Here is a 13,633-nt window from a genome sequence, read left to right as displayed (position 1 = left end):
ATATCTACTACTCACTCCAGCCCCTTCCCTGGAGCCTGGGAAACCGAGCTCATTCAATAGCTACTGAAGGTTAATCCAGAGGCTGCACAGGAGAGTCTCAGGGACCCCCCAGGTTGTCTTGGGTCCTCTCCGGACTCCACCAGCTGTACCTCACACTGGACACCTGCAAATATGTAGACATCCCGGTCCAAAACTGCCTGACATAATCCACTGTTTCTCTCAAGTGTATCCACTCACACTCAATCTCTCCAGTTCACCTTTTAAAACAGCAGCAGTGAAAACCCAGCTCAGCCCAAACTCCATGGTGGGTCCTCTGTCTTTAGTCCTGATCACCAAATAAAAACCCCTGGGAATCCCAGGGCTGGCGCTTCCCTCCCAGAGCTGTGGGGTCAGGACTGGGCTGGTTTTCATCAGCAGAGGGAGAAACCTATTTGCATGTCTCCTACTGTATAGCAAGCTCTGGGATGGGAATCCTGAGGAGGGGCAGGGCTCAGAGCAGACGAAGTGCCCTGGGGGAGAGTGGTAGTCATCTTATCACTCAGGAAAATATCATTATGTTATATTATTGTGCCTTGATAATCATTTAGCAGTCATCATCTTCATTTTTACATATTTGTAGAATACATTTAATGCAAGTGTCAATGTTACATTTTAAGGAATATAAATTACACACAGAACAGAGTGGCTGTACAATGCATTCAAGGTCACACAGCTGGACAGAATTAGCCCCATTATCTGCGCCTGTGCCTCTGACCACTAGAGGAGACTGCTCCCCTGATACAACTCCAGGGCAGTGTGGGACCCGCCTAGTGAGGTCTGCAGGATTCCACCCCTGCCAGGACGCCTCTGTTTTCTTTCAGTGTATTCTGCTTTTTACCTGAAATATGTATAGAGAGAACCAGTGTTCAAGCATGTGTACTTTCAAGAGTCAGAGATGTCTCCAGTGTTCATAGCCATCTATTTTTTGTTCCTCAATAAACATATTCATGTGTTTATTTGTTACTGCTTTATTTAAGTACAATTAATAATTAATTCAAATCTACACTGCACAATTTGGAAAATGGTAACGTATGTGTGCAACCCTTTAATCAGGGTTTCAATTAAGTCGTGCACAATTAAGTTAACCCCTAAATCTTTGTCACTTCTCAGCAATTTCATCTCAACACCCAATTACTTTCTGCACCCATTTCTCACAAATTTCAAATCTGCTCTGTTGCTTTAGAACAGTTGTACCTTCTGCAGTTTATACAATTAGAAGTTTATGAAGTGCACTCTCAATTCTTCAGCCACTTTCCCTCAGCAGAGTTATTTGAGGCTGTAGACATGCTTTTATGAGGATGAGGATGCCTTGATTCTAATTCTGCATTGTACTTTAGTCCATAATCATATGTCAAATTGTTTAACGTTCCCCTGTAGCGGACATGGATATTTGATTTGTTCCCTTAGTTTCTGGCTTTTATATAGAAAGTGGCTACTCAGTGTGCAAATGTAAAAAAATGAGGAAACTATGGTCTTATTCTTTCCTCATTAACAACAAACCTGAAAAACTGCGAACAAACAAAGAAGAAAACCTTTTAACATATCTGAGTTGCTTTCACAGAGCTAACAAGAAGACTGAAATTTGAGGAGACAGACGCCTGCAGAGAGGACTGGGTCCCACGTGTTAGTGAACCCAGGGCAGGTGCCACTGGATGGCATTGAGAGACGAACAGGCTAACCTGGAAATATTTAGTGAGGTGTTTTCTTTTATTATTTTGGATGCATGTGCTAATGGTGTTAAGAGTGTGAATCTACTAGTCCTTGCAGGATTTTCCCAGGAATTTGAAAAATCCACAGTCAACTCCCTTATCTGCTGTCCTGTGGTGCTGACAGGAAGAGAAAAACAGTCAGGACTGTTGAACACCCGGATTCACCTCCACTATCTCCAGGGGAAATCCAATAAAACCTGTGTCCTATGGGGTGTGGTGGAGTCAACAGAAACTAAAGAAAACAGAGGATTCCCAGAGAACTCCATCCAGAAGAAATTCTTAATCTGCAGGGTAAGTACAATGGATCAGAAGCCGAGGACACTGGTGAGAAACCATTGTGGTTGGGAAGACACTACCCCTGAGGGAAGAGGTACGGACAGGAAAATTTGGAAGGTCACCTCCAGAACTATGATTTCTACTCATGCATAAGAAGGAGGCTGATTCAGAAGGCTGGAGAACGTTCCCACTTGTTCAAGCCCCTTCTCCACATGGTCAACAAGTCTGCAGAATAGTGAAGTGGCTGCATCAGCTCCATTCTGGCCTCTGTCATGTGACAGTTTTTTTGTGGATTTGCTTTCTGCTCTCTCATGATTTGTTTCCTGTCTCAACTCATAGCTCCATTCTCCTGTTGATTCTCAATTTATTGAAGAGATTTATATTTAGCTTAGAACATTACAATTTTTGGAAGAAATTTTCATCTTAAGCACACCAAATCTAATGAGCTCTCTCCAGGGATGCCCATCTGTTTTTTTTTCTTCCTTTCCTGTGGGATATGGCCCTTTTTTCTCCCTCAGTCCAGCTCTTATATTCATATGCATGAGGAGTCCAACCATCACACACACAGGGACATCTTGGAGGAACGGACTCTACCATCCGTCTCCTCAGACCTCATGTGCACAGTGGCCACTCCGTCAGCTGCTGTATGTGCTTTAGGGATTTCCATTTAGAAGTGTCTTTCACTTTTCCCCCAAATAAAGTTCCTTGTCCTTAAATACCTTGACGAGCCAGTCTTCTTTTCTGTCTCTTTGTAGTTAATATTGTTTTATTCTATTAAAATTCATTGGGAACATCAGTGAAAATGGAAGTGACCATCCATCCCTTCCCATTGTCTGACTTCTGCCTGAATGACCCACCCATGAGCTTTACTCCACTGCTCTGCAGCTGATGGGGCCATGTGGACCTTCATTAATAAGAGGTGTGTGATTTATTAGAGAACGACTGAGATCAGCTGATGCCTGAGCTCCTCAGAACACAGGTGTGGTCCTCCAGTAGAGTGCGTGTGACTGAAATCACACGTGTGTATAGCTCGTGGTCTCAGCCCATAAGCTGATACCAGCTTCTGGTCATTCCTAGGTAGCCCGATGAGCTGTGTCCAGAGAAGGATGGATGCAGGATGTGGATTTTAGAAAGTGATGTGGTGTTTGGGGGCATTGATGGCCAAATTTTATTTTAAGTCTATTCTGTCCTTGGTACTTGGGGAAGACTGGGAAGAAAGGAACAAAACTCAGACCCCATGTAGCTCCCCATTTAGGAAGAGATTCAGTGCAAATTTAGAAAGTTGAAGAAATAGACTGTACTGCAGGGATCATTTCTATGTCCATTTGAGGTGGTTGAAGAAAAACAGTGATGTTGGTGTGGTTTTCTGTGACAAACTAAGGAGACAACAGAAGATGATCAGTGGCCAATCTCCAACCAGCTGGTACCTCTTGTCTATTTGTTATGTCCAAATAAAAGATAAAAGACAACATTTGTTACACATACACACCAGGGCTGGTTTCAGAGACCTTGCTCAAAAATGGCCAACAGGGCCATGACACATTTTTATGTGAGAGCTACTTTTTTTGCCTACTTCATGTGGAAGTCTGAGAGATGCAGTGCCCAGCCTCAGGGGGCTGCTTCTCCCTCCAGGAGACAGAGCTAACACAGTTACGTGGTATTAGTCAGTTTGGGTCTTCATAAGAAGACAACAGGAGTGGGTGGCTTAAACAACAAATATTGATTTTCTTACAATTCTGCAGTCTGAATGTCGAAGATCAAGGAGCTGGCAAAATTGGTTCTTAGTAGGCTTCTTCCTGGCTTGCACAGGGCCACCTTCTAGTCCACTACGTCTCCGCATGGCCTCTTCTCTGTGTGCACGCAAAAAGTGAGAGGTATCTGGTGTCTTTTCCTCTTCTTATAAAGACAACAGTTTATTGCATTAGGGTCTCACATTTTGACCACATTTAACCTTAATTACATCATTAAAATTCCAGTATAGATCTATTGGATTTAAGGTTTCAGTAAGTGAATTTCAAATAGGGCACAATTCGATTGATGACACAAATCAAGAGATGGTGAGAATCCATATATGGTAAAATGAGTCCTGCAGGAACTTGTAGGAAAGTTCCTAGTAATTGGTGAAACCTCAACAGTAAACAGAAAAATTGTCTTCCTCCTTTCTTGCCTGCCACAAGGATGTGAGGAAGCAGAACCACAGACAATAAAGAAAGAGGAGCCCTGGGGACACCTGAGCGCTGGCGAGGAGGGAGAGCACTGAGCTAATGAGGAAGCCCCGCCCTCCTTGCACCTGCTCCTGACCCGGCCTCCTGCTCTGTGGGCCCCGCGCGCCCCCTGCTGGTCCTGAGCAGCACCTGCGCCCGCCCCCTCCGCCTCCCTGCAGGGAGGTTTGTGTCTGGGCTCACACTCGCCTCCCCTCACTGTGTCTCTCGCACAGTAATACACGGCCGTGTCCGCGGCGGTCACAGAGCTCAGCTTCAGGGAGAACTGGTTCTTGGACGTGTCTACTGACATGGTGACTCGACTCCTGAGGGACGGGTTGTAGTTGGTGCTCCCACTACTATCGATAAGCCCAATCCACTCCAGCCCCTTCCCTGGGGGCTGGCGGATCCAGCCCCAGTAGTAACCACTGATGGAGCCACCATAGACAGCGCAGGTGAGGGACAGGGTCTCCGAAGGCTTCACCGGTCCTGCACTCCACTGCTGTAGCTGCACCTGGGACAGGACCCCTGTGAACAGAGAGACCCACAGTGAGCCCTGGGATCAGAGGCATCTCATATCTTCATATCTGCATTTCTGAAACACTCACATCTGGGAGCTGCCACCAGGAGGAGGAAGAACCACAGGTGTTTCATGTTCTTGTGCAGGAGGTCCAGGACTCTCAGAAAGCATTTCCTATGTGAGCTGGACCCTGAATTTAAGGAAATGTGTGGTGGTTTCCTGTGGGTGCCTAAGTGAGATTTGCATGTGGGTGGTACCTCTGTATGGAGAGGTGAAAAGGGATGAGGCAGGCCCCAGTCTTTCGGGCTCACCCTGGGAGGAGAATGCTGGCTGTGCCCTCTGAGAACTCAGTTTTCTACCTGTGGCCTCCCCTCACCAAGCCCAGAGTCCTCTTCTTCCAGGTAGGAAATGTGTTGAAGGAGCTGGTCTGGGAAATGAGTGTGATCACGGATCAAGGACAGATTTTGGAATACAGTCAATACTGTTCTAACTTTAAAGATTCATATAACACCAACCATACATCCAGATCATCTAAACTGTCATTTACCACTTCAGCCACATTGAAACAGCTGATGAGTGTAATAATCACAGTGAATTGAGACATACCTGTATCCATGCAATGTGTACTGTAGTTCAGAACATCCATCTTGGTTAGAAGGATGCTGCCTGTCCCAAGAAGTGGGTTATTTTTAAATAGCACCTGAGAGCTGCCCTTCTGAGACCTTTTGAAATTTGAGATTCTGTGTGAGATCTCAGGAGAAGGTAGTGGAATATATCTCCATCCTTCTCAATGTGTGACCCTGAGAATATGGCCTGACCTCTAAACACTTCTGTGTGAAAAGATGTACATTGGGGATAGCAGTGACAGCTTCAGATGAAAACTCTATAGTACATCGGCACTGGAGGATAGTCTCGTCACCAAGATTAGTGAAATTACCTTTCCTGGGAACAAGAGAGGACCTCTGTGAGCTCTACCCTCTGAGAGAACAAGGAACTCTGGTTCTTCCCTGACAGGTCACACCTGTGAAACATGGCTGGACAATGACACTTAAGCCCAGAATTCGTACCCACATATTTACCAATTCAGATCCATCTGTCTCTGAAAGAGTTTCTCCTCCACTGAATTGCATGAACATACCCTAGGGTGTGCAGTATTGCAACTCGGGAATTTCACATTAGTTTGGTGAATTATATAATACATAAAATATCTCATGGATGTTGTAACAGGAGAGTCATCAGAAGCTGGTTGTGTTGTATAATCCGGATAAACCTGGGCTGTCTTCTTAGGAGCTGAACAAGTGGGCTGACCTTCTGTGAGACGACAGAGGGAAAGAGACAGACTCAATATCCAGAGTGAGGTGAGCTCCTTACCTACCTACCAGGTGGTCTCTGGGCCATGTGTTTGAACAGATCCAGAAATACCTTCCTCACCCTCAGGAGAATTATGAACATTGAGGGAAATTGAGACACATTTTTTTATTTACAGGGAATATTTCATAGGCCTGCAGACATCTAGGTGGGTGTGTACAGGGATGCTAGAATGTGCTCCCACACAGAAGAGCAAGAATTGTATTTCGTGGAAAGAAAACCAAAGAACTTCTGAATTTGTAGGTATTGTTTGCCGCAAATGTGTCAGGTCACTAGATCATGTTATGATGCTAGAGGAAAAACTTACCAACATTGTCATGGAGACAAGATGCAAAAGAGTAAAGATTCAACTGAGATTCCCTTGAAAATCACCAGTAATGAACAGGCCAAAAGAAATCAACCATTATGGAAAGAGTGGTCACTAAATGAAACAGTAAATTCCATGTCGCGGTGAGAAGGAAGATCCATCTGACCACTCATTTTCACCTCTGCGAAGACTTCAGAGCACAGACTAAGAGCAGAGAGTGAACTTAGAGCAAACAGGGGCCAGATGTTTGAGGAGGATGCAGAGTGAGCCAGAGTCATTGTGAGACATTCAGAAAAGCAGAGTGTTCCAGGGTGTGCTGAGTCCTCCTGAGTTAAGAGGTGCTGAATATATGCAAGTTTCACTACCGTCATTGCATTTTATTCTTCAGACTCTCTTGGATGTCCAGATTTGAACACGTGGAGTGTTGATGGAACTCAACATAACTAGGAACTTTTCAGTGAAGATGTAGGTAACAATGTGGGTATAATTAAATTCGGTTTATGAAAATATTATTACCCGAAATGTCAAAGTCAGTACCTATTAATTTATCTTTATTTTGTATTTTACAGACTAGACTTGTTCTGTTGCCCAGGCTGGAGTGCAGACTCACCTATTAATTTTATAGTATAAAAACGATCAGTCCAATTTATGTAGTCCTGTTATCTCCATCAAGGATTTAGCTCCATGTGGCCTGTGACAGAGCTCTAGTCACAGAGGGAAGAGAGTGGTTTGTTGGGTTGATGCTGCTTCTTCAGAGGGGAATTTAAACAATCAACTCCTCATGTCACCAAGTCTATTTCTATAACTGTGCAAGACCCTTGGGAATGCACTCACCATTTCTTACATAATGGAAGTTGACTGTGCTGTGAAGGTGACAGGAAGATGTGTAAATTTAAAGCCTGGTTACATAACCTGTTGAATTTAAAATGCCTGGAGCCAATTACATTCTGGCATCTTGTTTAATTAGTTGTGAATGTATTTTCAGTTGGTTAGTTCAAGTTCCCATAATTCACTTTCTGCTAAAATATCACATACAATAATCTTGAGATATTAAAATAAAAAATAACTAATTTGAAAATGAACCCAACTTCCAGGAGAGATGAAAGTTCCTTTGTGGTGAAGGGTGGAAATATGGTTGAACACTGAGGTCGTCTTCACAATTTTTATTTTAATTAGGGGAACTTCTATACATCCCTTATATTTATTAGAAACTCCCATTGAGCACCTTGAACTAACGTAATTAGTTGATGGAGCACACAACAATGATGCTGAAGGTTATTGAGCAGGAATTGCTATCACAACGTTAGCCTTGCTTTACAGCACATATTTCTACCTGATGTGAAATGAGCCCAGGTGCGCTGATGAGAGCTTGTCAGTTAACCAAAGACCAGGAAACGGGTACACGTGTTTCTGGAGCAGGGCATGGCTTTGGGATGCTTTGCTAACAAAGTGGCTTCTCACGTCTTCGGGAAAACCCATCAAAATGGGCAAGTTAAGGATCTCTTAGGAGCACCCGTCTATCCCATATTCTTGGCTAATATTAAAGCGGAACTCAATGCAAAATGAGATACTATGCAAGTTAAGAAAACTGCTGTACCACCGCCTCAGCTCAGCACAGCTGCCTCCTTCCTCAGGCTTTCTGAAACTCTCGGGATGTGGGTTTCCACACTGTGTACTTCGTACAGTAATACTCGGCCGTGTCCTCAGCCTTTAGGCTGCTGATCTGAAGATATGCCGTGCTGACAGAGGTGTCCATGGAGAAGACAAACCATCCGTGAAGCCGTGGGTATACGCTGGGTTCCCAGTGTAGGTGATGATCCATCCCATCCACTCAAGGCCCTGTCCAGGGGTCTATCATACCCAATTCATACCAGAGGTGGAGAAGTGTAACCAGAAGACTTATGGGAGACCTTCACTGAGGCCCCAGGCTTCTTCACCTCAGCCCCAGACTGCACCAGCTGCACCTGGGAGTGAGCACCTGTGGAGAGGGCACAGTAGAGAATGACAGTCCTCTAAAGTGGAAAAAATCGCATCCTCAGCCCTGGAACTAGTTGGCCCTTTACCTGGAGCTACAGCCAGCAAGCAGAAGACCCTCCAGGTCCAGTCCATGGTGAAAAACTTTCCTCTCAGGGGCTTCTGTAGAGAAGGGATGTGGTTGTTGGACGATGCTTTCGGGGCCCAGATGTATCCATATTTACCTCAGTAGATCTAAGGTTATTTGCATATTCATGAGACAGATTATTTCATACCTCAAAGCCTGATCGAGGATGAGAAAGAGAAGATAGATGTCCCATCCGCCACACAGGAGTGGGATGCTGATGGTCCAACCCCTAATCCTGCTTGAGGAAATGCATGCCCTGCTCCATTTCTATTTGTGGACAGGATCCTTTCACTGAAGAACAAGTCCTCACAAATTACGCTCCTCACTCTGAACCCATATTTCATTAGCATCAAGACCATCTAGATCATTTCTGGACCATCACTGTCCATGACACTGAGCATGTGCCTTGGCCCCATCATGGTCCCCTCAGGCATGAGCACAGCTCACTGTTGACTCTGAGAAACTGACTGTAGATGTTCCACGTGACTCTCCAGCAGGTTCCTCTGAGAGCCGTTGGGCGCATCTGAGACAGCGTCTCCATCACCTGCCCAGTGTCTTGATTCCCCAGGATCTTCAGCAGAAACACTGGGTTTACAGAATTGCCCTGAGATGCATAATTGGAGACGGTTTTCTTATATCACAGAAACGAGGAGTCAGAAGTTGAAACAGGAGTTTGGAGTTCTTTATGAACTCATGCTCCCAAAATAACTTCCAAGGAATTTGTGTTTTGGATAATTATGGGTTTTATATTCAACCCCGTTTATTAGTATTTTGTGAAGTATTTACATACTTTCAGTTCGTATCCATAGATCCTCATCTTTCCATATTGCTTTCTGACTCATTATGTCTATGCACCCCCCACACTCTCAGATCCACCACTGCCCTGTCACTCACACAATGTAGGCAACATTACTTAATGCTGAAATCTGAATTTTTTGTTCATAGGAATATAGTGACTCCCACAATTCTGTATCCATTGAAATAGTAAAATCATACGGATTCTTCATATTCTCACTATTAAGATACTTATAATCCTAGAAGCCCAATTTAAAAAATAGTTCTCATTGCCTGAAGTTATATGAATTGTTCCATTTTATCAGGATATTTGAAGGCATATCAGCAACTTGTTGAACAGTTATTTTAGATTTTTTTTTTCTGATGAAGGAAAACCCAGGCCCTGAGAGGAAACGTCCTCCCCAGCCTCCTGTTCTGTGGCTGGACCCTGTGCCGCGTGGCTCCTGAGTGCCCCCTCCTGCCCAGCCCTTACCTTTCAAGGAGATTTCTGTCAGGGCTCACAAAACATTTTCTCCAGAGTCTTTAGTCCAGCATAAAGTGCCTGTGTCCTGGCTTAGAATACTCTTTCAGCTACAATATATGCTGCCAACACCATCTCTTGAAACAATTGATTAGCCTAACTAAACCTATTGAATTCTGCAGAAAGACCCAAAGAAAAGATTCTAGGACACAGGAGGGAGCCAGTTCTCTGAAGCTCCAGATGCACTAAACCAGTGGAGACACAGTGAATACAAGAGCTTGCAGGGGTTTAGGGAGGCTCGTGTTTCTTCATTAGGCTCTTGTAGTTGAATGTTGCATCCGAGAATACCTGCGGGTGTGGATCTATTCAGATTAAAGCCGTCTCTGCATCTCCTATTCCAATAACACACATTTTCCCTTCTTCCCAGTGTCTAGCCTGTAGAAAGTGCCTCCTACACTGAAACTAGGTCTAGGTTTATGCCATTCTTTTTGTCCTAGAGATCTAAGAAAAACAGGATACAAGTGGAGACTTGGGAAGTGCATGCAGTTTTTTTTTTTTCTTTTTCCTTAGCTAGGAACCCTGCAAATGGCCCATGGTTAAAGAATCGGTGGTCAATGCGGGAGTTGCCAAGACCTTGTCTTTACAGAGTTGATGTCAGAGGCTTCAGATTGCTCTTCTGTCCTTGTCTTACTCTCTGCCATCCTCTATCAGTTTCTCTGTGTTCTCCTTCTCTGATAGAGCCTGTGCATTGCCACACTTTCATCTTTAATTAGTGCATCCCGGAAGTATCATATGTAGTTACGATTGAATCTTATTAATTTAGTGCTCTTCTTTCTCTGGAATGTGACCTATACACAGAGTCTCCAGAAGTCAAACTGATGCTTTCCCATTTCTGGCTGGAACATTATAGGATTCTTACCCTATTGGCTAATTTGACCTATTTTCATGATAAAGGGAGGCTGCTGTAAGGGGTCTGTAATGGAGATGGACTGCCTTACCCTACATAGATAAGGTGCTAGAAATGTTCTTCCCCTGGATCTTCTATCTGGAGAAGTTTCTGTGTGTATTTCTCAGAGTTTATGTCTCTTGATGACTTAGCTATGAAATAATCTATTGCAATTCTCACACAAAAAAACTTGGAGGTTGCTGGAGAAAAAAACCCACTAGAGTGTGGGATGTGGGGTCTCCAGGATTTTGCATCCTCATACGGTCAGACATGCCCTCTTTGTTTATGTAGTTCAGATCTACATATAATAAAACCCCACAGTCAGGCTCATCTAAATTGCCACAGTCGTTTAAACTCATTGGAGAAGGAGCTGAGTGTAATCATCACACTGAACTCAGAGAAACCTGGGTCCAATACACTGTTTATTGTAGCTCAGAGAAGCATCACTGATTCCCTTGAGTGGACGTTTCTTCTCTGAAACAGCTTCACTACCAAGTATACTAAAGAGTTGCTATGGAGCCGCTGTGGGGTTGGATTTCTTCCTGTCAGCCTGTCATGCAGGGTGTTTGGAATGATGTAGACCTTTAAACTTAGATGCTAATCATTTCCAGTGTTGTTGAAATGGCTGGCAGCCCCCAATCCTGTTTCTCCCCTCCACTTACCTGAATGTCTCCAAGAACCCCATAAACCTAAGGACTCTCTTTTTCATGGATGACTCTGAGGATTCTCAATCTGCCCAGTGCCACAATCAGAGGCAGCTAATGGACGATTCTCAGTCCACTGATATGTTGAGCCCATAACATAGGACACATATACAAGAGTGACCACTTCATGTCAGTGCCAATCAACATTTAATTCAAGGGGCATGATTTTCAGTGCACTGAAGTATAAAAGCTTCATAATTCTTAATAGAGGCACAAACCGAATGGTTTGCTGAAGTGAGGTACTATCACCTGGTCAAATTCCTGGGAACTGAGGACACAGTTCAGCTTGCCATAGTACCTTATCGGTTAATTGCACTCTTTGATATGCTAGGAGTCAGCTTAAACAAGTTAAGTCCTTGAGGAAGGGGGTGGGTGAGGAGCCCTTGATGTCTTGCAAATGAAAGAGCTAAATGGAGTCTGTTCTGGCTTTCTGAGCTAAGGGAGAGTCTATTCATATTAAAACAAGGTAAGTTACCACAAGCTCTCCTCAAAGTCACAGGTGTGAGTCCAAACTTTCTGACAGTGTGAGAAGCATAAGATCAGCTCTACATCAATATCCCACTGGAGAAAACTAGTATTATTCCCTTCATGACTAATGCCTGCTTCATTTCCCAAATGCATCCATGCACAGAAGACAGCAGGATTTTCCAGGCAATGGTAAGTGAGAAAGTCCCCTCAGCCTGCCCAGCTCCTGCAGGCCTGAGCCCTGGAATTTAGACTACAGAAAACACATCCTCTGTTTTCAGGAAGGAGAAGAAGAAAGGAATCAAGTCTGCAGAGAAGGAAAATGGATTAGCAGAAAGGGAGTCAACTGAATCAGTCTGAGTCAGATGTGCCCAGTTTTACAAGATGAAGGGGGATAGCTGTGAAAGCCATCAGGTTTTAAGGACCCTGACCCTGGGTGAGCCTCTCTCTTGGCTCCCATCAGAGCTCAAAGCCCGTTCTAATCAGAGATTCCCATGGAGGTCTCTGCCCTGAGTCTAATTGGAAAACACTCTCCAGGTTTCCCTGGGATTCCTCAAGACTCTCATTCTGTTGACCACAAAAGGATTATTTCTGCCCCCAAAGTGACACTGTGGCTTCCGTGTAGGTGAGGATGTGTCCTCCTGTTAAAAAAAAAAAAAAAGACAAAAAGGAAAAAAAAAGGTTGCATTTAGAGACATCAAATATTAATACAGGATTGTAAATCTGGAGAAGTTCCCTGGGGAAATTTGACAATGAGGCCGCCCCAGGCCATGACAGGAAGCCAGCCCTCAGCAGCACCTGCACCTGCCCTGGAGACAGCCCTGTAGACAGTGTCCCGGGCGCCCCCTGGTGGTCCTGGGGACCCCTGCAGGGAGGTTTGTGTCTGGGCTCACACTGACTTCCCCTCACTGTGTCTTTCGCACAGTAATAAACAGCTGTGTCCTCGGCTCTCAGGCTGTTCATTTGCAGATACAGTGAGTTCTTGGCGTTGTCTCTGGAGATGGTGAATCGGCCCTTCACGGAGTCTGCGTAGTATATGGTACCACCACCACTACTAATGTATGAGACCCACTCCAGTCCCTTCCCTGGAGCCTGGCGGACCCAGTTCATGTCATAACTACTGAAGGTGAATCCAGAGGCTGCACAGGAGAGTCTTAGGGACCCCCCAGGCTGTACCAAGCCTCCTCCAGACTCCACCAGCTGCACCTCACACTGGACACCTGCAAACAAAGAGACACCAAGGTCAGAAATTGCCGCACATATCCACTGTTTCTCTCACTCATATCCACATACACTAAATCTCTCTAGTTTTCCATGACTCACCTTCTAAAATAGCAACAAGTAAAACCCAGCTCAGCCCCAACTCCATGGTGAGTCCTCTGTGCTCAGTGCTGATCACCAAGTGGAAAGGCCTTGGAGTCCAGGGCTAAGGCTCCTCTCTCAGAGCTGCAGGGTCAGGGTTGGGTTGGTTTTCATCAGTAGAGGGAGGACCCTATTTGCATGTCTCCTACTATATAGCAAGCTCTAGGGTAGGACCCTTGAGGAGTAGGCTGTACCCAGATAAGAAGACAGTGCCCTGCAGAAGTTTGCTGACAATTATGGTATTTGGAAAATATGCTGTCGTCTTATGAAATTGTGCTGTGATAAACACTTTGCACTAATCACCCTATTTCATTTTAAATATTCATGTAAGCTATGTTCTGTAGGAGACAATATTTTCTCCATTTACAGGTGTGGAAGTA

At 44.7% G+C, this 13,633-nt stretch overlaps 1 gene segment (V, D, J or C); it reads right to left on the bottom strand.

Annotated features, from left to right (window-relative positions):
• LOC100586598 overlaps positions 1–13,299 on the bottom strand; it is a 30,275-nt gene extending 16,976 nt beyond the window's left edge. Inside the window, 3 exon segments of the V gene segment in view lie at positions 4,446–4,733; positions 12,801–13,111; positions 13,215–13,299. Of these exon segments, the coding sequence occupies positions 4,446–4,733; positions 12,801–13,111; positions 13,215–13,260 (645 nt within the window).
• Positions 13,300–13,633: the final 334 nt, after the last annotated feature.

The sequence above is a fragment of the Nomascus leucogenys genome, chromosome 22a, assembly GCF_006542625.1.
Source record: "Nomascus leucogenys isolate Asia chromosome 22a, Asia_NLE_v1, whole genome shotgun sequence".
Classification (NCBI taxonomy): domain Eukaryota; kingdom Metazoa; phylum Chordata; class Mammalia; order Primates; family Hylobatidae; genus Nomascus; species Nomascus leucogenys.
This window is presented reverse-complemented; position numbering and strand designations above follow the sequence as displayed.